Source organism: Neofelis nebulosa, chromosome 2 (genome assembly GCF_028018385.1).
Source record: "Neofelis nebulosa isolate mNeoNeb1 chromosome 2, mNeoNeb1.pri, whole genome shotgun sequence".
Taxonomy (NCBI): domain Eukaryota; kingdom Metazoa; phylum Chordata; class Mammalia; order Carnivora; family Felidae; genus Neofelis; species Neofelis nebulosa.
In genome coordinates this window covers 9,612,848-9,639,465 of record NC_080783.1, presented here as the reverse complement: position 1 = coordinate 9,639,465, position 26,618 = coordinate 9,612,848, and the positions used below count along the sequence as shown (strand labels likewise).

General features: G+C 43.2%; 1 protein-coding gene across 1 annotated transcript in view; it reads right to left on the bottom strand.

Annotated features, from left to right (window-relative positions):
• DNER (delta/notch like EGF repeat containing) overlaps positions 1-26,123 on the bottom strand; it is a 319,639-nt gene extending 293,516 nt beyond the window's left edge. The window contains exon 1 of the mRNA XM_058702317.1: positions 25,769-26,123. Coding sequence (XP_058558300.1) covers positions 25,769-26,017 — 249 coding nt within the window. The 5' untranslated portion in view covers positions 26,018-26,123. The remainder of the gene's footprint in view (positions 1-25,768) is intronic.
• Between the last annotated feature and the right edge of the window lie 495 nt (positions 26,124-26,618).

Sequence of the window (26,618 nt, the reverse complement as noted above, 5' to 3'; positions counted from 1 at the left end):
GGACCCAATAAAGGAGTAGTAAATCCCAATAAAGGGAGTAAACTCCCAATAAAGGAGTAGAAGTTGACAAGGAGTAAGGAATGACTAGCAAGGCTGTGAAAAATTACAGGGAAAGATCTAAAACAAGAAAGGAACTCAGCACTTGGGAAGACTTTTTCCTCCAGAAGCATCTGAATTTTCCAGAAGAGGTTGTTAAAATGCTGAAAAACTGAGAGTGATGACAACTTCACTGAATTAGGGGGACAAAAAAAATGGAGTTCAGGGGCTGCTAAAAATGGTTAGTCTGTGGGTGCCTGGGTGGCTCAGTCGGTTAAGCATCCAACTTCGGCTCAGGTCATGATCTCACAGCTCATGGGTTCAAGCCCCACATCAGGCTCTGTGCTGACAGCTCAGAACCTGGAGCCTGCTTCAGAGTCTGTGTCTCCCTCTCTTTGTCCCTCCCCTGCTCATGTTCTGTCGCTCTCTCTCTCTGTCTCAAAACTAAATAAACATTAAAAAAAATATTTTTTTTATGCCTAATCTGACAAATCCCCCTCACTTGGGGTTAAGACCTCCAGGGGTAACACTCTACCAATAAAAGTGAACCAAAGCTATAATGTGATATAAATAAACCCAATTGTATCAGTAACTAAATATAGAGGAACCAAATTTTCCCATTAAAAGACAAATATCATCAAACTACGTAAAAATCAAAACCCAAATATATGCTACTTATAAGAGCCTCACATTAAATGTACAAATACAAAAAGACAGAAAATAAAACTCTTTTTAAAAAGATACATTATGGAAACACTAACCAAAAGAAAGCTGATATGTCTGTGTCAATATAGACATGGTAAACTTTACAAGCCCATCGGTCTCTCTCCTGTCAGTGCAGGGCCCACTTCGGGTCCTCTGCCCCTCTCTCTCTCTCTCTGCCACTCCCCTGATTGTTCTCTCTCTCTCCCAAAAATAAATAAAACATTAATAAATATATTTTCTTCAAAAAAGAAAAAACATACTAGAGCTAAAAAGAAACATTTCAAATGATAAAATTGAATGAAATATTCAATTTGCTAGGAAAATGCAATAATTATGAATTTATATGCATAAAATACATAGCAAAAATTTTACAGAAAAAAGTAACTATACAAATTCACAATCAAAATATTAATGGTGGAATTATATTAGAAATCAATTATACTAGAAAAATCTCGAAAATTCTTGAAAATTAACCAAATGATCAAATCTAAATAATCTATGGCAGAAGAAAAATTACAAAGTAAATTAGAAACAAATTCAAATCATGATAATGAAAATAATATATGCCAAAACTTGTGTGACATAGCTATAGCCCAGATTAGGGGGAAAGGTATAGCCACAAATATATATATTATAAAAGAAGAAGGACTTAAAAATCAAGAAGTTAAGCATTCATCTCCAGAATTAAAAAAACAAAATACATCAATTACACCCAATGAAAGTTGAAAATATAAAATATAAAGATAACAGAGATTAATAAAATAGGTAAAAAAAGAGATGGAATTTTTGACAAGACTAATAAAATCAATAAACTCCTGGCAAGACTATGAGAAAAGTGAGAGAAAGCACAAATAGCAAATATCAACAACAAAACTGGAGCCATCACTACAGATCCTACAGGTCCTTTAAAAATCACAGGAGGAGATTATGAATAATTTATGCCAATAAATTGGATATTTTAGATTATTTGGACAAATTACTAGAAAAATCCATCAATTTAATATTTATGTAGGCTTGATCTTAATTGATCCAAGAATCAACAGGCAATTCAGTTGTTTCTAACTTTGGCTATTATGAATAACGCTGCTATGAACACGAGTGTGCTAGTATCTGTTCCAGTTTCTTGCTTTCACCTCTTTTGAGTATATACTCAGAAGTAGAAGTGCTGGATTATATAGTAATTTCATGTTTAATTTGGGGGAGGGGGAGAATTTCCATATCATTTCCCACAGCAGATATACCATTTTACATTTCCACCAGCAATGCACAAGGGCTCCAATTTCCCCGATACCTGCTATTTTGGATTTCTTATAACAAAAATGTGAAGTGGTATCTCACTGTGGTTTTGATTTGCATTTTCCTAATGACCTGTGATGTTGAGCACATATTCATGTGATTATTAGCCACTTGTATATCTTCTTTGGAGAAATGTTGATTCAAATCCTTTGCTCATTTTTTAATTTGATTGTTTGCTTTTTTGTCATTGAATTTTAGGAGTTCTTTATATATTCTGAATATCAGTCTCTTAGTAGATATAAGATTTGTAAATATGTCTCCTATTCCATGGCTGCTTTTTCACTTTGTTAATAGTACCTTTTGATGCACAAAAGTTTTTAATTATGATGAAGTCAAATTTACTTATGTTTTCTTTTGTTGTCTGTGCTTTTGGTGTCATATTTAAGAAACGAATGCCAAATCCAATGTCATGAAATTTTTCTTCTATGTTTTCTTCTAAGAATTTTATAGTTTTAGCACTTACTAGCACTTACATTCATGTCTTTGATTCAGTTTGAGTTCATTTTTCTGTATGGTGTAAGGTAAAGGTCCAACTTCATTTTTTTTACATGTGGATATTCAGTTTTTCCAACACCAATTGTTTAACCAATGTACTTTTGAACTAATTCCTAGTGCCAATTTGTCCTAGGCTCAAAACATGGAATATATTAAAGATCAGTGCCATAGTGGGAGCTCTGGGGTACTGGATCTATAAAGAACATAAGCATGCCTAGTCAGTCTGAAGGGCTTACTGCTATGTTGAATCTCACAAAATGACTGAAAGCTGGGTAGTGGTAATCCTACAAGTCTCCTGTTACACACACACACACACACACACACACACACACACACCCCTATATATACTGTCACAAATCTAAGCTAGTTAAGACAGAGTATGTCTAGCACCAAAGCAAAACAGAAAAAGTACAGCATGCTGGTGAAGAACACAGTTTACAGCCCAGTTCCTCCACTTACTGTGTGAATCTGAGCAAGTTACTCACCTTTCTGTTCTTCATTTTCACCTTGTGTAAAATTAGAGTGAGGTATGGAGATGATGACAATAATAACAGCATATACTTTGTTGTGTGATTAAAAAGATGACATAAATTAGTATATGTAAAGTGCTTAGAAGACGACCCAGCACACAGTAAATGTTAGCTATTATTACTATAATAATTTTAAGAATACTATAGATATCTAGCAAACTAAATTGATTTCTCTTTCTTTAAAAAGCCAACTGTGGATTATCCATAGTAACTCAAGACTATCAAAGCATGGGTCAAATCCCTCATTTTCTTTTAATAAACTTTTTTATTTTAAATAGTTTCAAATTTAAAGAAAAGTTGTAAAAATAGTACAGAGGGCTCCCATATACTCTAAACCTTGTTTCCTTTGTTATTAAGATCTTACATTAGTGTGATACATTTGTCACAATTAATGAACCAATTTGACACATTACTATTGACTAAAGTCTATTCTTTATTCAGATTTCCTTAGTTTTTCCCTAATGTCCCCTTTTCTGTTATTGGATCCCATACTACATGTACCCATCACAGCTTCTCAAGTTCTTCTTGGCTATGAGACTTTTTTTCTTGGGGTTTCCTTGTTTTTAATGACTCTAACAGTCTTGAGGCATAACGGTCAGGTATTTTGTAGAATCTCCCTCAATTAGAATTTGTCTGCTGTTTTTCTCATAATTAGATGGGATATGAGTTTGGGGGAAGAAAACCACAGGAGCAAAGTGCAATTTTCATCAAATCATGTCAAGGGTACATACTATTAAGATGATTTATCCCTGTTGATGTTGACCTTGATCCCCTGGATGAGGTGGTAGTTGTCTGGTGTCTCCACTGTAAGAGTGCCCTTTATCTTCCCTTTGTACACTGTATTCTTTAGAAAGATGTCACCATGCACACTCCACAGTCAAGGAGTGGGAGTTAGGCTCCCCTCCTTGAAGGAACATTATATCTATATATTACTTTGGATTCTCCTACACAGGACAATTGTCTGTTTTCCCCCATTGTTAATTGATTGATTGATTTGAAGTCTTCATTTCTAGTCAGTTGTGACTTTCTCTCCTACAAAACAAATTCTTTCTCCATCCTAAGAAGTGGCCAAGCCAGAATCTAGGTCATCTGATTCCAAGTCTCATGCCTCCTACTACATCAACCACTAAATCCCTGCAATAATCACTTTCACATCAGAGAATGTTAACTGATGAGGGAACTTCAGCTGATTATCACCTGTAAGCCATTTATTAATTTATATGTCTGTGAAATCAAGATGAAATGTGTATTAGATAAGCAATTGTGAACAACTACTGAATGCCAGATATTAAAACACATACACATTTTCTAAAACTCTGTTGGGGGTGGGGGGAGTGCCTGGGTGGCTCAGTCGGTTGAGTGTCCGACTTCGGCTCAGGTCATGATCTCACAGTTCATGAGTTCAAGCCCTACATGGAGCTCTGTGCTGATGGCTCAGAGAAGGGAGCCTGTTTCAGACTCTGTTTCTCCCTCTCTCTGCTCCTTCTCCATCTTTCTCTGTCTCTCAAAAATGAATAAATGTTAAAAAAAAATTTTTTTAACTCTGTGTGTGTGTGTGTGTGTGTGTGTGTGTGTGTGTAAGACAGAGAGAAAGACAGAGATTATTTAGAGTCCTCCTAAAATATATATTGCAATATTTTGAAACTAACTTATCTTGATATGCTCTCTAATATAAGATATCATCACTAGAAATGAGACAATAGAGGGGCGCCTGGGTGGCGCAGTCGGTTAAGCGTCCGACTTCAGCCAGGTCACGATCTCGCGGTCGGTGAGTTCGAGCCCCGCGTCAGGCTCTGGGCTGATGGCTCGGAGCCTGGAGCCTGTTTCCGATTCTGTGTCTCCCTCTCTCTCTGCCCCTCCCGCGTTCATGCTCTGTCTCTCTCTGTCCCAAAAATAAATAAAAAACGTTGAAAAAAAAAATTTAAAAAAAAAAAAAAAAAAAAAAAAAAAGAAATGAGACAATAGAGATTAATATGGGTAATTAAATTTATACTCAGCCACCACAAAAAGTGCCCCACCAACAAGTCTCAGTGAGATAGATCGTGGCTGCAAAGAAGCAGACAGAGGAATTCATTTTTGGTGAAATTCCATTCAAATATGAATAGACACAAAGAGAAAGGCAGTAGGGTATATTGGGAATCTGTTGACTTCATTCCCAATATCTATTTTCCCTCATTCTAAGAATAGTACCCCAATTTCCTTAAGAAAAGACCTCTTTCCAATCTTGATCCATGCGGTTTAGCTGTGGCACATGACCCCGGCTTTGGCCAATCAGCAGAATCCAACCCCCTAGTTGCAATGATTGGATTAGATGTGCACACATGACCCAAGTCAGTCCAACCAGACCTAATCTCAGGACTTTTTAGAGCAACTAAAGAATAGACGCTTTCTGTTCCTTTAATGCTGCCCCAGAGCTGCCAGGGGTCACTATCTGGAATGTGAGAATAAAGCCAAGACAGGAAAGTGGGGCTGAGAAGTGGAGGGACTCACGGCCCATGTGATATTAGTTGAGCCCCCTGATACTGCCATGCCTCTACTTTTCAGTCACATGAACATACGACTTCCTTCTTGCTTAAGCTATCTGAATTGAGTTTTCTGTTGCTTGCAACCCAAAGAGTTTTAGTTAATACAGACAGCATGGAAAACCTTTGATCTCTCCTGGTCTTCAAACCTCTCTGGTCTTCATTTTTCCCCATCCATAAGATGACAAAATTAGATACCATTTAATCACTCAAGTCCTTATAGGAATGTAAATACATTTAAGTAACTACATTTCTACTTAAAAACCCAAACACTTCGTTGTATTTCTGGTCTGTTCATACTTCCGCAAACACACAGAAATCACAACCACCTTAAAATCAGAACTTCCATTGGCTTTTAGCTGTCATTAATCACATTACTGAACTTTATAAGTGACTGTGTAAGATAATAATGATTTTAATAAAACTAATTTTATCTTTAGAGGTTTTTTTTCTATAAGTTAAAATATAAAATCATACTTTCAATAGTTATTTCTGATGGCGTTGGGCAAAGGTATTAAGCCATGCAGAAAAACTGCCTCCAATCCAGATGAAAATGGTTTTACATTGCAAGTTCATCTCAGAACAATGGCCTGCCCATCTAGCATGGCTCTTGATTGTCAAAAATAAAATGATGTGATGATTACAGTTAATACTGCACCCTTCCGATTCATTCCACATAGTGTTCAACTAAGTAGTATGTACTTGAGAGCTGTGCTCAGCACCTGGTATAAAGAGTTTTTATTATATATTATATGGAGGAGAAAACAGCTGTGATAATGTGAAGAAAGCACTGCATTTGAGGACAGATGACTCCATTCTCAACACCTGCTGTGTGACCTTGGGCACATCACCAAGAATCTCTATCCACTTCAGTTTTCTCATCTATCAAGTAGAGGAAATGCCTCCTCCAAACAATGTGATAATTACAAAACATGAGGGAAGAAACCTCACACATGGTTAGACATGTAAGTAACTGGGTATTTCATTTGAATCTGAATGCCCATGAGAACATTTTTATTATAAATCCCCACCCACGCCCATCCCCAGAAGACTGTTCCTGGTGTTTTGAGATCCTGAGCTTAAAGGCTTCGGTGAAGACAGCCCTGGATAGGCCACTCCTGACTCTGACATTCATCTCATTGGCTTTCACTTCTGCAAAATTGGAGAACTGGCCAAGATGAATTCTAGAATCCCTCCAAGTGCTGAAAGTCTATGAAATATGGTGCCATTTGTTGCTTCAAAAACTTGGAAACTTCCCAAAGGAAAAGTAAAACTGGCCTCCATACACAAAGGGCAAGGAGAGACCAAAGAATGAGGCAGGCCACTCCAGATGCAGGGGGAAGGTAAATAAGCAAGGGAACTTACATACCAGGCTTGTCTTGGGTGGTAGATCACTGTGTCTACCTGAGAAATCTTACAAGTTTACACAGAGGCTTTAACTAGGTTCAGTCATTGTCCAAATGGTCTGAACAATTCTTTACTCCCTCAAGGCTGCATCCTAGAAAATGGCTCTGACTACAGGAACAGGGGGCATGATGTATATTCCAAGGGTGGGAAGGGACTGGGGAGCCTTTGATTGCCCGGGTTCAGCTTACGAGTCACCCCACAGTCACGTCCTCTTGATTATCTCCTCCAATACCATTTTAATCATCGCCCATTGACCATTTTAATCAATGGCCATTGGAATGGTGAGTTCCCTAGATTGTTAGCCTTGCAATGAAAAGCAAAGAATGCCATCTCCTCTCTGCTCCCAGTTTTCTGCAAAAAAGAGCACTTCGCTGTCAGGCTGTGAGTAGGACAGGCCTAGATACCCCACGTCATGGGAACAGAGGGATTCGTGGTAAGCAGAGGTTCACACTGAACTCTTGACCTGAGGATTCAATGGTTTTATGAGCTTCTGTGAGCCACAACTCTCCAGAATTTCCAGAACTGCCATCTCCCTGAAGTTGGTTTGTTTGTGTTTGTTTAGTATTGGGGAGAAGGGGGTGCTGTGCCTTAGGAGCCATATCAAGCCTGCAAAACCTCCCATTCCCACTCCTTTCCCAAGTGCACTGCCCATCCCCATTCCTGCAGACATTCACCAGGTTCAGGTTGTAGGAATCAAGTTGCCTGGGGATGACCGCTAGGCAACAAGGGATCTCCGGCCTGCCCACCATGCTTTGGCTCATCGTTGGATGCAGGAGATCCCTCCCCACAGCCCACTTGAACTCGTTTACACTGAACTCATTAAAACTAACAATAGAAGTGCTCTACATAAACCCTCATCAGCTAGTTCCTTAACAAACAAGTGAGCTCAGATGATATTATAACCCACAATGACCATTGGAGAGGCTCTGTTTCTCCTTGTAGCATACCGAATGTGTCTGATGGGTGCCTGCGCCTAGGAGAGGGGACTACACAGGGTATCTTGAAGGACACCCAACCAGATGTTAAAGCCCTTTCTCAAGCTCTATCCAGCCACTAATGACGCGGATGGCCTTGCATACTTTTTTCTGGCCTCATTTCCTCCTCAGTGAAATGAGGCAATTGGACCAATGACATCTAAGGTCACTTATTCATGGTGGCACAAGTGCCCTGGCAATCTCTCTATTTCTCCCAAAGGAGCTCAGCAGACAATAGGAACTAGATTGGGGCATGAATCACCGGACTGGAGGGGCAGTGCTCAGGCTGAGCCAGAGAAAAGAACTCTCCGTTGACAGGCCCGCCAGAGCCAGAGCCACAGGAAGCTGGGCTCCTCCATGCAATGACCACAGAGTCGGGCAAGCAGAGTGTCAAAGGCAATTAGGGCCACAAACCAGGCCAGGAGTGAACATCTGGGCTGCTGTGTGCCCAGGCAGGGACAGTAACGAGAAGACGTAAGTCTGGCCTGTGAGTAGAAGCTGTAAGTAGCCATCCAAGGGAGGATCTTGGGGCTCAGGCTGTATAAGAAGATAACACAAATGGAAATCCATATGGAGGTTCCTCAAAAAGTTAAACATAGAATTGCCATATGACCCAGCAATTCTGTTCCTAGTTATATACCCCCAAGAGTTGAAAACAGGTACGCAAACAATTACTTATATAATCGTGTTCATAGCAGCATTAGTCACAGTGGCCAAAAGGTAGAAATAACCCAAATGAATGGATGAATGGATAAACAAAATGTCATATGTATACACAGTGGAATATTATTCAGCCATAAAAAGGAAGGAGCTACTGATACATGCTATAATGTGGATGAATCTCAAATTATGCTAAGTGAAAGAAGCCACACACAAAAGGTCACAAATTATATTATTCCATTTGCATGCAATATCAAGAACAGGTAAATTCATAGAGACAGAATGTAGATTGGTGGTTGCCAGCCACCGGGGGGGAAGGGAAGAAGGGGAGCAACTATTTAATAAGTGTAGCATTTCCTTTCGGGGTGATAAAAACATTTTGGAACTAGACAGAGATGTTGATTGCACAACATCGTGAATGTGCTAAAAGCCACAGAATTGTTCACCTTAAAATGGTTACTTTTATATCATGTGAATGTACCTCAATAAAAATTTTTTTTTAGAGAATACAGATCCCATGGATATACCTGGGATGATATATAATTCAGGCCACTTGGGATTATGAGAAACCAAGGGATATTTCAAGACCTTATTGTCTCTCTACTGTAATACACACAACATCCATCGGTGTTCCTTTCTATGCATTAAGCTTCTTCCCAATGCACCGTGGTCAGAGCCTTTTTTTTTTTTAATGTTTATTTATTTTTGAGACAGAGAAAGACAGAGTGCAAGTGGGGGAGGGGCAGAGAGAGAGAGGGAGACACGGAATCTGAAACAGCCTCCAGGCTCCGAGCTGTCAGCACAGAGCCCAACGTGGGGCTCGAACCCACGAACCGTGAGATCATGACCTGAGCCGAAGTCGGCCGCTTAACGGACTGAGCCACCCAGGCGCCCTGGTCAGAGCCTTTAGAATAGAACGCTAGAATTCTCCAGTAAGATGTGCTTTTTTCCAGGTTTCAGGTTAAGAGTTTATGTCAAGAGGCAAACAACCTGTCATCTGGAGGAGCCACGAAGGAAGCAGGTCTCTTGGTGAGTGAGCTCTGGCAAGAGGAAAGAGTCTCCATTCTGGGACAGAAGACCCAGCTTTACCGAGGAGGCTGTTTTTAAGGGAATCACAAACATACAAGAGAAGGAAAGTAGGCTCTCAACTTTCCCCAAATTCCTACAGGCTCTGCTTGAAAAACACCTCTTCTAAACATACAAAACATCTCTAAAGACCCTTGCAGGTGAGGGAAGCAAGAGAAACTTCACATAAATGACAACTGTGATGTTTAAAAAGGGTCAGCATCATTTTTAGCAGCATTTTTTAACACTATGAAGGTCAAACAGAATAATAATAATTGTTTTTCTTAGGAAACAACAACAACAAAAAAGTGCTTCCCTTTGGGTCAGTACAGCTCCCAAATCCCCACCCCACCCCCTGTGCTACCTTCCCTTTGTAAAAGACAAAAATAATAACATTAAATTGAGTTCTCTCCAACTGAGAGTTTATTTTAGGCCTCATAGAAATGCTAATATTAGTTCTCATTTCTCTGTCTCTATTATTTTCTCATTATGAGGCTTTTCTATAGAAGTAAAAGAATTCCCTTTTGCACAACCAAAAAAACCAATGGCCAATTTTAAAGAGTGAAAATGAAGCTAGAGGAGCACAAAAATTCCTGGTCAGGAGAAAGGAGGTTGTTCTCAGGGCAGGGGGTGGGGGGGGCATGTTAAAAAATATTATATGGAGATTAAAGCAGAAGGGAAATTTGCATTTTGCTGAATATTAAGATGAACCTTTTTCTGCCTAAGCCGGGATGAACAACACTTTTTGTAATCAGACCATTACACAATCAAGAACTTTTAAGAAATACTCTATTATCCCATAATGCCATTAAAATTAATTTGGTGATTTTAACAAAATACTAAGGAACCCATGCCAATTATTTTTTTTTAATTTTTTTTAACGTTTATTTATTTTTGAGACAGAGAGAGACAGAGCATGAACAGGGGAGGGTCAGAGAGAGAGGGAGACACAGAATCGGAAGCAGTCTCCAGGCTCTGAGCCATCAGCCCAGAGCCCGACGTGGGGCTCGAACTCACTGACCGCAAGATCGTGACCTGAGCTGAAGTCGGACACTTAACCGACTGAGCCACCCAGGCGCCCCCCCATGCCAATTATTAAAGGAACAATGCACTGAGTATGTCTTTTAGAAGAAGAAGAAGAAGGAGAAGAAGAAGAAGAAGAAGAAGAAGAAGAAGGAGGAGGAGGAGGAGGAGGAGGAGGAGGAGAAGGAAGATCTTAAATGGTTGCAGTGTTTCAGGCTCGAGAAAAAGTCAAGATAAATTACAAGTATTTAAATATGATTTAGGAAGTCCATGCCAACCCTTCTTAAAATAGTCATAAAGTGGGGCTATATTTAATTGTACATTCTAAAAGACAATAGGATGAGCCTATCAATATAAACCTAGGCCAAAATGGAATTCTTAAAAGCAAACTCCTGGCTCAAATCAGGTGACTTTCAACATATTATATAGTGTAGTATTGGTATCAAACATTAGAGTTGTAATTAAAATTAATGAACCACACCATTGACAAGTTTGGCTAAATAAGAACCAAAAAACTACAAGCCTCTAAAGAGAAAAACAATGAGCATTAACAGAGCCAAAAGAAAAATGATAAATTAGGGAAAAGAGATTTAAACAGAAAGGACAAGGCTTAATTTCCGTCAATAACAAAGAGCTATTGCAAATCAATGGGAGGAAAAAAAGGTAACCCAAAGGAAAATTAGGCAAAAATAAGAACAGGCAATTCTTAAGAAGTGTTCTCCCTCACTTATTATATTTAAAATGCAAAGAGAACCAATGAGATGCCAAGTCTGTCTATCAGTCAACACACACAAGAAGAAAGAAAAATAGGAAAACCCCTAAAGACAAAAATGTGGGTAAATAGGCATTCTCATATGCTGTTAGTAAATTGCAAAACTGTCCAACATTTTTGCATAGTAATTTAGCAATATTAGAATATTCAATGATGTGGCTTTTGACATCTATACACATATATGTCACCTGTGTGTGTATAGTCACTTAAACATTATTTATAAGTGAAAAAATGGAAACAGTGTACTTCAGTAAAGACTAAAACATAGTCACACAACCACACAAGGGAATACTATTCAGCCATCAAAAAGAATGAGTTCGCTTTCTGTTTTAAGACATATTCAAAGTAAGATGTTCAAAACAGACAAAGAAAAAGTCACAGAACAGGATTTATAGGATGCTTTTATATCTATACATTACAATTGCGTGTATAGATGAGTATTTGCATATGCTTCACGTATGCTTCTGTGTAAAACTACACACCAAAATGCAGACAGTAATTGGTGCAGAAGCGTGAGATTAGCAGAAGGGTTGGAAGGAAGATCAGGTGAGTTTGCCAATGGGCTTTTTTCATATATTTTCACAGATTTTAATGCCCTGACATAGTTTGACGGTTGTTCTTAAAAGGGCCCATGAAGATGTAAAACTATGAGCAAAATTAATGTTTTTAATTCAAGTTGATAAAATTTGCCTATATAATTGTTCTGCAAGAATTTAAAGTGCCATTGATGTACTCTTCAGAAAAATCTCTGGGAATTGGAGTAGGGATTAGTCAAGCCTTTGAGGTAAGGTTGCCAGATTTAGTAAATTCAAAATATAGACTCCCACTTAAATTTGAATATCAGAGAAACAAAGTGTAATATCTGGGAGGCAGGCAGAATAAACTTAGAAGACTCACACAACCTGATTTCAAGTCTTACTGTGAAACTATAGTAACCAAGACAGTATGGAATTGGCAAAAAGATAAATACATAAAGTCAACGGAGGGGCGCCAGGGTGGCTCGGTCAGTTAAGAGCCCAACTCTTGATTTCAGCTCAGGTCATGATCTCACGGTTTGCAAGTTTGAGCCCCACATCGGGCTCCACACGGACAGTATGGAGCCTGCTTGGTCTTCTCTCTCTTTCTCTGCCCCTTCCACGCACTCTCTGTCTCAAAATAAATAAATACACTTAAAACAAATAAAGTCAATGGAATAGAATAGAGCCTAGAAATAGATCCACATACTATGGTCAAACGATTCCAATAAAATGTCCAAGATAATTCAGTGAAGATAGTCTTGTCAACAAATGTCTCTAGAACAACTGGATAGCATGTGCCAAAAGTGAATACAAATTACCAATACACTGCACCACATACAAATATCATCTCAAACTGGGTCAGAGACCCAAGTCTAAACTTCAAACAATACAATTCTAGGAGAAAACAGAAGGAAATCTTCATGACCTTAGGTCAAAGATTTCTTAGAACACAGAAAAGCACGAACCACAAAAGGAAACAATTAATAAATTAGACTTCATCAATACTTAAAAACAGCCCTTTGAAAGACACTGTTAAGGGGCGCCTGGGTGGCTCAGTCGGTTAGGCGTCCGACTTCGGCTCAGGTCACGATCTCGCGGTATGTGAGTTCGAGCCCCGCGTCGGGCTCTGTGCTGACGGCTCAGAGCCTGTAGCCTGTTTCAGATTCTGTGTCTCCCTCTCTCTCTGACCCTCCCCCGTTCATGCTCTGTCTCTCTCTGTCTCAAAAATAAATAAATGTTAAAAAAAAAAATTGAAAAAAAAGAAAGAAAGAAAGAAAGACACTGTTAAGAAAATGAAAAGACAAGCCACAGATTAGGAGAAAATATTTGCAAGCCACATATCAAATCAAGGATTTGTACTCAAAATATAGAAAGAACGTTGTACCCATCAAAGGAGAAGCATAGATGGCAAATGCATATTTTTTTAATGTTCAAAATCATTAACCATTAGGAAAATACAAATTAACATCACAACGTAAGAATACTGCACATCTGTTAGAACCGCTAAAATCTAAATCGCCCACAATACCAAGAACTGGTAAGGATGTAAGCAACTGAAACTCTCACTTGCTGCAGATAAAAATGCACAATGCTCGGGGCGCCTGGGTGGCGCAGTCGGTTAAGCGTCCGACTTCAGCCAGGTCACGATCTCGCGGTCCGTGAGTTCGAGCCCCGCGTCAGGCTCTGGGCTGATGGCTCGGAGCCTGGAGCCTGTTTCCGATTCTGTGTCTCCCTCTCTCTCTGCCCCTCCCCCATTCATGCTCTGTCTCTGTCTGTCCCAAAAATAAATAAAAAACATTAAAAAAAAATAAATTAATTAAAAAAAAAAAAATGCACAATGCTCTAGCCATCCTGGAAAAGTCTGGCAGCTTCCTATAAAATTGAACTTGCACTTACCACACGACCCAGTAATCCCGCTCCTGGGTATTTACTTGAAACGAAAATTGTGTGCCTGCTTAACGACCTCCACGTGAACGTTTATGGCAGCTTTCTGCACAATCACCCAAAACCGGAAACAATCCACATGTCATCAGTTGGTGAAAGAACAAACAATAATATATCCATGCGGTGGAATACTATGCAGTAATAAAAAGAAACAAATGCTGGATACATACCACCGCATGGCTCAATCGCAAAAGCACACATATTGTATGATCTCATTTATATGATATTATGGAAAAGTAAAACCATAAGGGCAGAAATCAGACCGACGGTGGCCAGAGGCATGAGGCTAGAGACAGAGTTCACTACAAAGGGGCATAAGGAAATGTATGGGGGTGATGAGCTGTTCCATACCTCGATTACGGTGGTAGTTATAGAACTGAATGCTTAAAAGGGTGAATCTCACTGTGTGTGAGTTCTAACTTAATGGGAAGAAAAGAAAGAAAAAAGTCTGCAAACCCTTTGTACAAGGAACAACACGGAGGTCAGTTTGAAGTTAGAGGTTTTGTTTTTCTTTTCGCGGTTCCTGCGCAAAGCCTTCCCTTTCTAAGGTAATATACTGAGGAGATATTTAACACTTTGCCTGCTCTAATACATTCCACGTTGCTTGAAAATTAAGCATGATAGCCAAATTATATATAGAAAGAGCCCAAATGTCATCAACTGATGATAAAGAAGATGTGGTATATATACACAACGTGAGATCAAAAAGAATGAAATCTTGCCATTGGCAACAACGCAGGTGGAGCTAGAGTGTATTATGCTAAGGAAACAAGTCAGAGAAAGTCACACATCATGATTTCACTCCTATGTGGAATTTAAGAAACACAACAGATGAACATAGGGAGAGGGAAGGAAAATAAGATAAAAAGAGAGAGGAAGGCAAACCATAAGAGACTCTTCAACACAGAGAACAAACTGAGGGTCGCTGGAAGGTGGAGGATGGGTTGAATCAGTGACGGGCACCAAGGAGGGGCACTTGTTGGGATGAGCGCTGGGTGTCACGTGCAAGTGATGGATCCCTGGGTTCGACTCCTGAAACCCATACGACACTGTATGTTAACTAACTTGAATTTAAATAAAGAGGTTTTTTAAAAAATTAAGCCCGCAGTTTTTCTTTAATGAAGAACACATGTCAACAATCTAACCTGAATGTCACGGGAGACTGGCCATCCCCCGCACTGGGTGCGCTTCCATCTGGGCGGAAATCAGCCCATTTACTACACACTCTGGTTCTGATTTCCTGCGAAAAAAAGTACCAGCTCGTTTTCACCGCTCGTGATTACTTCCGCCACAGGATGCCTCCCGTGAAGGAGTTTCAGTTTGCCTCTGAAACCCAAAGGGGATGACAAAATGTTTCTTTAAATTAACTACAAGCAGCAGATAAAGGCCAGCATTGAAATTCTAAAGGACGTGCTAGCTTTCAGGAACTGCTAGCAAAGGTAGCAGACATGTTTCTCTTCTCAAGAGGTGGTTTCTTTTAAATACACTTATTTCGTGTCTCAAATCCTCGCTCTTCTTTAAGAGCCTTATGCTTTTTCTCTCTCTTGAAGAAAGAAAAACCGTACCATTGTACAAACGCAGAGCATCCTTATAGAAACTAAAACTGCCAGAATGGGGAGCATTACCCCTGCTTCCTCTCCTGGTCCCCTGGGGCACTCACGTTCAAGGTCATAAACATGGCACGGGTTGAGGGAAGTGCAGTACAGTAGTAATAAAACACTCTACTCGAAGCCACAGCGCCAGGGCCCAGATCGCCCACTGTCACCGAGCGGTGTGACCCCCAGGTAAGTTTCCTTAGCCATCCACTTGTATAAAAATAGTTTGTATGGTCAGAGCTTGTGGGAGGGCTTCACGAGCTACTCCCCTTAATCTTTCCAACCTTCTTATTTATGAGTGAGGAACCAGGGTAAAGAAACCTAATAAGCTTATCAGTGGGCATAGGTTCTAATCTCTAACTTCACACCCCAGCTCCTGGCAGCTACCATTTCCTTTGCCTCCTGCCTCCCTGCAGACCGGCCATAACCGTAGCGTCCAAACACGTTAAACCAAGGCCTGATGGGCAATGAAAAGCTAAAGTCTGTCGAGGATGATTCCTGGGATTAAAGCAATCTGAAGACAACAAGGGTTTTGTTTATCTGTCCATGTGTCTCTCTGCCCTGGAACCCGGCTGTAGACACCCTTCAAAGAGAAGGGACCGGGGGAGGAAGAAAAAAGGGGGAGCAAGGAGGACCAGCCTTTAGCGAAGTCAAATACAGTAAAACCTTGCAGCGTGAGTAACTTGTTCTGTGTGTGTTCCGCAAGATGAGCAAACATTTCTAATAAATTGTAATTTGAGGAACGAGCGATATCCTGTAATACGAGTAGTACATGATGCCCCAAAGTCACATGATCACAACTGAACCCATGGTTCTTGAAATTCACTTTGATATACAAGTGCTTTGGGTTACAAGCATGTTTCCAGAATGCTCTATTTTTAAAAATTTTTTTAATGTTTATTTTTGAGAGAGAGAGAGAGAGAGAGAGAGAGAGAGACAGAGTGTGAGTGGGGGAGGGGCAAAAAAAGAGAGACACACAGAATCTGCAGCAGGCTCCAGGCTCTGAGCTGTCGGCACAGAGCCCGATGCAGGGCTCGAACTCACGGCTGCGAGATCATGCTCTGAGCCGAAGTCAGTCATTCAACCGACTGAGCCACCCACGCACCCCTACATGTTTCCAGAACGAATTATGCTCACAAACCAAGGTTGTACTGTAAATGAAAATGCAAGGTAAATTCTTTCCAACATTTACAGAAATATTCAGCAAACATCTTCCTTTGTCAAGGACCAGATAAATATCTTCAGCTTTGTGTGCCATCATATCGTCACAACTACTCAACTTCGTCACTGGAGCTCCTAAGCAGTCACAGACAATACTTAAAAGCACGGGTGTGGCTGTGTTCGATAAAACCTTATTGATGGACATTGAAATTTTAATTTCCCATATGTTCACGCATCGCAAAATATCATTCTCATTCTGATTTTTTTCCAACCATGTAAAAACAAATCCATTGTTAAAATCCATTGTTAGCTCCTAGCGTGGAGGGGAAGGAGAGACACGACGTGGACTGTCCTTTGCCCACCCCTGATTTAATTCGTAAGGAAAGTATTTTGAAAAGAAAGCTTTATTAGAGGATTAGAAGCCAAGGCTACTGCAAAGGATTTACTGAAAACTATCATGCACTGCCCAGAACAGACCTGGAACTAGGGGAAGTTATTAAACAGGCTAAATCTGGGGCGCCTGGGTGGCGCAGTCGGTTAAGCGTCCGACTTCAGCCAGGTCACGATCTCGCGGTCCGTGAGTTCGAGCCCCGCATCAGGCTCTGGGCTGACGGCTCGGAGTCTGGAGCCTGTTTCCGATTCTGTGTCTCCCTCTCTCTCTGCCCTTCCCCCGTTCATACTCTGTCTCTCTCTGTCCCAAAAATAAATAAAAAACGTTGAAAAAAAAAAAAAAATTTAAAAAAAAAAAAAAAAACAGGCTAAATCTGTCTTCATGTGCTTTCCTAATCCTAACCAGTGTCCCTCCCCGTGTGCCTAGATCTGCCCCATGGTGCCCGGTGCCCTGAGGGTGCCCGCAGTTGCACCCCACTGAAGCCAGCTGGGTATTCAACAGTATTTGTGGGGCACCTACTGTGTGCACTGGATACCTGTCAGCCGTCTAGTTGCCCGTCCCTGTCTTGGGTCCTGTTCTGCCCTCACTCTCCCTGGGGAGCAGGGAGGAGTGATGAGGGAAGCCTCTTCTCTTGAAGACACTCCCTAAGACTCACATCATGAATGTTGACTGAAGACAGGTTAGTGTTCAAATAAAGCAATGAACAATTCCATACAAGTCTAGGCCAGAGCACATGCTCAGTTCACATTGTTCTCTGTGCTTGGCACCCACTTGGTCAGTGGAGTACAGAGGAGGAACCGACCAACAGAAGTGAATGCTGTGCAGAGTCAGCACCAGACTCCAAGTCTTCTAGCATCTGATACATCGGAACCAAAGAAATGAATCTCTACTGATGGAATTTCGGTCTCTTTGGAAGTCAGGTAGGAAAGAATTTTTTTTTTTTTTTTTTTTTGGTCCAAGGGAAAGGGCTTTCTAAGCTCCCCACTTTTGTAAAGAAAGGCATGAAATAAATAAGTTTCCTATTGTAGGTGTGCACAATAGCTTTTTATTGGGTGCCTCCTGGGCTATTACTGGGCCAGATACGTTTCCAAGCTACGACAGCCTGTAAGGTCGGCATCAGGATTCCACGAGGAAACCAAACCACAGGACAATGAATTACTTATCCAATGCACTCAGAGCTGGATTCCAATGCACACTGGACTCTTTCCACTCCAGAACACATCATCCATCAGGCTCCTTCGTGGAGACTTCCAGTCTACTTTGAGATGAAAACCCCTGCCATTTGAGGAGAACGTGGGCAAGGAATGCCAGGCCCTTCGCAACTGGATGCTCTTCTGGTGAGAATGACGGAGAGCAGGTGTGACTGTATTTGCTTTCTCTGCGTGTGCTACATGCTAGGCAGGGGGTCGGGGGAGGTTGCGGGGAGATGATGAGGGTCTAGCAGGCACTTCTCACTCCTGGTCATACAGAGTCACCTGGACAGCATTTAGAAATCACCAGTGCCCGGGCTCCGCCTGAGACCAGTTCAGTCAGAATCTGGGGGAACAGGGGACAGTTGGACACAGGCACTCATCTTTGTTAAAGCTCGCAGGGGATTCTTAGAGGCAGCCAGGGTTGGGGGCCAGCTGTGTGGGTGAGGGGAGCATCAGGGAAGGAGGAAGGGGTAAATATAAAGAAATTCTGTCCACAAAACTTTGCTGTGTTATTGGATTTTCTGTTTGGGGGACAAGAGTCTGTAGTCCCTGCCACTGGGTTAAACAGCTCTGACCACAGCTGCCTACTGAATCCATAAGGAGATCTAAAAATACAGCTCGGGCATTCTGCTTTCTGACTCGAATGCCCTTCAGCTGCAGATAGGTTTTCTTTCCTGTTCGATGCTTGTGAAACGTGGCCATAAACAAGGCCATTTTGGATGGTACCATGTCACATGAGAAGCTTAAGCAAAGAAGCTAAAGACAGAATGTGTTTTTGTCAGGTGGCCAAGCTGACAAAAGTGATGTTTCCTAAGAATGCACTAGATAAACACAATAGGAAAATAACTTCATTTTAATAGCACCAAGAAAAGCAACTGTTTTTCTTTTAGTGAAATTGTTATAGGACTTTAACTCATTCATTCCAAAGGAAAATGAGGTGACTGAGAATTTTCTGAGAAATTATTCATTTATTTCAGAATAAAAAGAAGCACACATTTATCAAAATTTTAATATAACAAATTGTTCCTTTTTTATATTTAGATTTTAGCATAATGCATCCAAGTAGGGAGAAAAAGCTGAGCCCGTTCACTGAAGATGCTCACAGGCACGGAATAAACTGCCTGTGATCCTATATAATCCTATTCTATATGGAAATTTTATAATCCTTTTCTTGGGATAAGTTGTATTTGTGCAACATTTTACTTTTCTAAAAAAATGTGTTAAAATTCATTCTCCCATAGTTCTTTCCACTTATTGATAAAACTTCCCCATATTCCCATTTGTGAATTTCATCTTTTCTATAAAGAAAAGAAGGCAAACCCATTAGTCCATTGTAGAGGTATGAACACTGAGGTTCAAGGTTGACAGAAAAGCCAGAGAAAGAAGCGATGTCTCTTGACCCCTCCGCTAATATTGGACATGTTGCACACAATGCCATGTGAGTTTGTGAGCATGCATGTGTGAGTTTGTGTGCATGTGTTTGTGTGCACGTGAGTTGTGTGCATGCATGCACATGAGCTTATGTGTGCACGTGTGTGCAAAAAGTCCACTAGAGAAAACTTATGCTGTGCAAAGAGCCAGAATTCTCTTTTGTTCGTTAGCAACCTCCGATCGAAAATGGATTCATCACAAACAGAACCACTGTTTCAAGTCAGCATGTTTAATCAGAAGAGAGGATCCTAGAATCAGCTTTGCGAGTAAAATTAACTTGCATAAAAAGCAGCTATGCAAGCCCCTTTTCTCTCCAAGTGCAGACATTGACACATTTCCTTATAATCCCAAAGGATAAGATTCCTAGGGAACATGCAAGGAGGAAACAAACAGGTGTCTAACAGCTTGAATACTTGGCAAAGAATTATTTCACGATAATAAAAAAAAAGTTTTACAAACAAAAGTACACAAATTAAAATAATTCAAATAATCCCTACTTTGGCCCAACAGAACGGAAGAAAAGAAAAACTGGACTGGCCACTGTGCCTCTGATACCTACCTGCTTCGCCAAATGAACCCGAAAGGTGAGAAGAGCAGTCTCAATCCTTTAGAAGTTGGAGATTTTTTCAAACCCACCAGAAATATTTGTATTTCTTTTAGTTAGTGCCCATTTGCTTGTCATCATGGGAAAATAACTTCAGCTAGGACCCAGAATTCTAACTCTGAGGTGAAAGTCCTCCTTTGTATGTGGCATAAGAATTTGCTGTCGTGGTCATTCCTGTGGCCTTTTACCCCAGCTGGACAGAGCCACTCAAGGTCAGTGTTTTAGAGCAAAACCGGACTCAAATCATGTTATCTTCTTTTTACTGACAACACTCCAAGAGGTCATAGCCCTTGCTTCAGGTCCCACAGCTTAATGGCGGGACCAAGGCTGGACTTTAAACTCCACAGCTCTGCATCAAGCCAGCCACCTGGTTCAAAAGCCAGCTCTACCCTTTGCCAGCTGTGTGACCTTGGGCCGGTCATGTAACTTGTTTGCACTTTACCTACATAACAAGGACAGTAGCTGCACCCAGCTCATAGGACACTGTGAAGACTGGTGAGTTACATCTAAAAGCCCCCAAAACAGTGCCGGTGCATGGAAAGTGCTTGCGAAAAGACTTAGCAACCATCATCACCATCACCATCACCATCATCACCACCACCACCATCATCACCCTCACTATCACCACCACCATCACCACCACTGTCGTCATTATCACCGTCATCACCATCACCATCATCACCACCAACAACAACAACACCCTCACTATCGTCACCACCATATTCACCATCGCACCATCATCATCACCACAACTACCATCACCCTCACTATCATCACCATCATCATCACCACCATCACCACCACCATCATCGCCATCATTATAATCACTACCATCACCACCATTGTCAACATTATCACCGTCATCATCATCACCACCACCACCATCAACACCCTCACTATCATCACCACCATATTCACCATCGCACCATCATCATCACCACAACTACCATCACCCTCACTATCATCACCATCATCATCACCACCATCACCACCACCATCATCACCATCAGCATCATCACCACCACCATCATCGCCATCATTATAATCACTACCATCACCACCATTGTCAACATTATCACCATCATCATCATCACCATCATCACCACCACCACCATCAACACCCTCACTATCATCACCACCATATTCACCATCGCACCATCATCATCACCACAACTACCATCACCCTCACTATCATCACCATCATCATCACCACCATCACCACCACCATCACCATCAGCATCATCACCACCACCATCATCGCCATCATTATAATCACTACCATCACCACCATTGTCAACATTATCACCATCATCATCACCATCATCACCACCACCACAACGACCATCACCATCACCACCATCACCACCACCATCATCGCCATCATTATAATCACTACCATCACCACCATTGTCGTCATTATCACCGTCATCATCATCACCAACATCAATATCGTCATCACCATCGTCATCATCGATCATCATCATCATGTCTGTGTAGGGCAGATTTCCATATATATTTTTAGAATCTATTGAACCCTCATGATTTACTATGTTTAAGTATGATAGAGACTTAGAAAATAAGTATTCTTAAAATACATACATACATGTTGTATGATTTTCAGGGCAATCAAAAGGTTAGATCTTAGATTGGTCATTCAGTCAAAATGAGCTTCAATTTCTACATCTGACAAGAGATGACACCTGTTCTATCTACCTCATACAGTTAGGTAATAAGTATATAAAATGTGTACAAAAGTTCAAAAAGATGGGAAGGAGGTGGAATTTATGGAGGAACTATGGGGTGCTTGGTGATTTACAGCATATAATTAATTTAATCTTCCCCAAAACGCTGTTGTGGATATCCCACAGACAGGATGGTCATCCACTCAAAATTTGGTTTGAATGTCAAGACTGAAAATGCCACACACACACCAGCAAGGTATGAACAGGTTCTTGCTCACATAACGGGGCTTTCTGGGGAGATCAGGCAGCTCCCAAATTGACCACCGGTTGCTTAAGAAAAAAGGGAAAGGAGGGTAGCTCAGTTGGTTAAGCAATGGACTTCGGCTCCAGTCATGATCTTACGGTTGGTGAGTTCGAGCCCTGCGTGGCGCTCTGTGTTGACAGCTCAGAGCCTGGAGCCTGCTTTGGATTCGGTGTCTCCCTCTCTCTCTGCCCCTCCCCCACTCACGCTCTGTCTCTGTCTCAAAAATAAATAAACATTTAAAATTTTTAATTAATAAAAAAGGGAAAGGAAACGAGGTTGGCGGGGGGGGGGGTGGTAACTGCAGACAGGGGAGGGCCAGTAGAGCCTGGGTGGGTCTTGCAGGGTGTGAACCCCTCCCAAGCACCCAGGCTTTCTCAGCTTGCCCTGATGTGGTGTAGAAGGAAAGAAAGTGGGGTGATACTGAAAAGCTGTCGGCAGTCGCATGTCAAAAAGCCAAATCAGACTCTTTATCACAAACCCTGTGAGGTAGGTCTCATTCCCAAAGATGAGGAAACTGAGACTCAGCCAGTTTAGATCACCTGTCACAGCAGGTTTATCTGTAGCCCACACATCCTGCCTTCACATCACACAGTTCCCAGATCCCATGAGTTCCTGTCACCGGCTGACGCCGGAAGCACTGCCTGGATCCATGGGCTTGCACAGTCAGTCAGCAGACCACAGGGAAGCTGAAAACAGCCTTAATCCATTTTAATCCTGACTAGTGGTTTAGGACTTTCTTAATTTTCTTGGAAAAAAAAGGACAAAGAAAGAAGGAAAAGAAGAGAGAAAGGAAAGAAAGAAAGAAAGAAAGAAAGAAAGAAAGAAAGAAAGAAAGAAAGAAAGAAAGAAAGAAAGAAAGAAAGAAAGAAAGAGAAAGAAAGAAAGAAAGAAAGAAAGAAAGAAAAGAAGAGAAAAGAACAGAAAAGAAAAGAAAAGAAAAGAAAAGAAAAGAAAAGAAAAGAAAAGAAAAGAAAAGAAAAGAAACTTCAGAGTTAAGTTCTATTGTTTCCATTGCTAACACTGTCTTTGCGATTGGGGGTGGGGGTGACACTCTCTGTTTAAAGAAACGCTTCTCTTCACATACAGGTAAAATTCCATTTCCAAGGTATCCAGGGAGTACCAGCTTCTATTTCAGCAACCACCAGGCTGCAGTGGCCAACATCCACTTCCCTTATCTGTAATTGAGTATGTGTAAGGGTTTGGTGGGGGTTTTTTCCTTCTGTTTATCTTCTCTGTTGAGATTGCCTTTGAAAATGAGTCTTGAGTACTATTGCAAGATCATGAAAGATGAAGTTAAAATGGTCAGGAATCAATTTTGTAAGGGTGATAAGGCTCTGAATCATCTCAGTTAAGTTCTTCCGGATAACCAAGGCAGATCGGGTTCCAAATTTGCTATCTCTCCTGTTGGAATTACAGTTATTTTGGCTCTCTCTCCAACGGGGAACTCAGAACACCCAGCGTTGCTTCTCAGGTGGGCAGCACTCTGTAGCTGACACTGCCTGGAATGGGAGCTCTACAAGAAACCCAAATCCATCTTGAACCAGTTGGTTCTGCAGTATTTATGTATCTGTGACTCTTTTCTGAATGAATTACATTATATATCACACCACTACGTAAGACAAAAAATATATATATATTTGTGCTTCTCTGTTAGTCATCTAGGAAACGCTGCAGGGGTCTTAGCCTTTCTTGAAGATTTCTTATAATTTTTTAGTCACGCACACACACACACACACACACACACACACACACACAAATCTCAGAGTTGGGTTAAATTCCCAATGCCCAGCTTTTCTTCCCCTTTACTTAAACTCGAGTACACACTAACCTACCTTCTCCTGTCCATCCCTGCTATACTGTGAGTCCGAACCAACTATTTCCTTCAAGGATGGAATTCAGACATGTAAATATATCAGCAGTTTGATAGAAGCATTCAGGCAACTCATTTCTTCACAAAAGTCACATGAATCATCAAACAACAGGGGAAATTAGCCGGCAAGATTTTGTCCTGATGGTTAGAAAGGCTCCAACAGCAAATTCCCCAAAGGGTCGTCATGTCCCCGATCCACTCCGGATGGCAATACCACACACACCCAGCAGCAGCATCTCTGCGAGGGAATTAAAGCTTATTGGAACCAGTTAACAAAGGACACAACACTGAAGAGACAGATTCACCGATAATTTGCTACCAAAGAAAAAAAAAATCTAGGGAATAGCAAAAATTCTGGCTGTCAAGGTCAAGCGTCTCAATCCCGTTAACCTCTATTTAAAAAAAAAGAAAAAATCAAAGCTCATCTCATCTCATCTCATCTGTGGTCTTTCTTCCCCACAGACAGAAGAGTCCATTTGGGCATTCTCAAAGTAACTCTTGGAGCATTTTATAAAATTTTCATGAAAACAAACTCCTGCACTCCAAATGTATGAAAGAAAGCATTTGCTCCCAAATATGTTCCACATTCACCTGGTTTAACTGAAGAATTCCAGAGAAGTTTGTTATTTGCCCCCGCCCTGGAGTGGAGACTTGGGCATTTTCTTTCTACTGCCAACACATTACCGAAACGCCTATTCGGAAATGTTGATGTTTAGGTCAATAGATGTCACCGAGCTTTAGCATATACCCAGCCTCATTTATTATTTTCTACCAAATTCTCTCGTGAATCCCAAATCCATGCGCGGCCGCTGGCCACCTCCCATCCCTCGCGCCGCCCCGCGCTTCCTCGAAGCTTCCCAGTGCCCTGCTCATGCCCTGGCTGCCCGCCCCAAGCGTCCGGCCCGGAGGGCGACACCCCGGGCCGCACGCACAATGTCCCCTCCAGCCCGTCCGACAGTTGCAACATTCCCCCCTAAGCCCAGAAGGGGCAGGCCGCGGGAAGGCAGCTGCCCTCTCGGCCTCCAGCTGCCTTGTCAGAGCCCTCAAGGCTGGAGGAAAGGAAAGAAAAGTGTCCGACCACCTGGCACGGAGCCCGCCATCACCCGACTCCCATACCGCGCACCCTCGACACGCGCAGGGTCCAGCGGGACTGGCGGCGGGGCCACCCGGACACTGAACACCTTGCGGGGGGGGGGGGGGGGGGCGCTCGGAGCTGCCAGGCAAGCACCGAGACCCCGCTCGAGCGGAGCGTGGCTCGGCTTGGCCCAGGAGGGGCGCGCCACTTGGTGGCCAATGGTAGTGCCAGGAGTACCGAGGCTGGGGTAGCTGCCAGGCCCTGGAGCGGCACGCCCTGAGAGCCCCAGGCGGCACGGCAGGAGCACTGGGGTGGGCAGGGAAGAGGCGCTTGCAAGGTCGGCCAGCGGTCCGCGCCCACGCGGGCCGAGAGGCCGGATCCATCCCCTCCGGGAAGCAGGAGAAGCTGGGGTCGAGCACGCTGGAGCCCCGCTCGGGGCAGCGCGCAGCGGCCGGCGGGGAGAAGCCGCTGGTCCCCGGCCGGCGCCCCGCCCCACGCCCGCCGACTCCACTCACCTGGCAGTTGGCCCCGGAGACCCCGGCGGGGCAGGTGCAGCTGTAGCCGGGCTCGCCCGCGGGGCCCGGGGTGCACACGCCCCCGTTCCGGCAGGGCTGCGCGGCGCACGGCCCCAGCGCGGGCAGGGGCGCGGAGGGAACCGGGCTGGCCAGGCAGCCGCCGCGGGGCCCCGCGCCGAGCAGCAGGAGCAGCAGGGCCGACGCGGGCAGCAGCTGCGCACCGGGCGCCGAGGCGCGGCGGGGCGGCATGGCCGACCGAGTGGGCGCGGGAGCGGGAGCCGGAGCTGGGGCGCGGCGGCGGCGGCGGCGGCGGCGGCGGCGGCGGCTGGAGCGACGGCGGCGGCTGGAGCGACGGCGGTTCCGGCGAGGGCTGCTCCGCTGGGCCGGGCGCCTCCTGCAGCTGCTGGGATCCGCGGTTCCCGGGGCAACGGCGGGCGGGGCCTGAGGGGCGGGGCAAACAGGGGCGGGGCTCCGGGCGGGCGAGGGCGGGGGAGGAAAGGGGCGTGGGGACCCTTCGCCCCGCGGGGAGTTGGGGCAGGAGGCGCGCAAAGGTCGCCCCGGGCCCCCAAGCCTGAGGGGTGCGATCGGAGTCGCGGGCGTGTCCAAAGAGCCCCGAGGGAAGCGGCGGCGGCGCGGGCCCGGCGGGGAGCTAGGCTGTGCTGGGGAAGGGGAGGGGGTGGAGGGGTCAACGCCGGCGTGGGGAGGACTTCACGGGCCCCCAGGGGCCCAGCGGCCGAGCGGAGGGCGAGGCGGCGGAGGCTCGCAGCAACCGCCCGCGGCCTCTTGGCGCAGAATCGGTGGGACCGCTGCGGTGCCCGGCCTTAGCTCAGTCCCCGGGCTACTCCTCCCC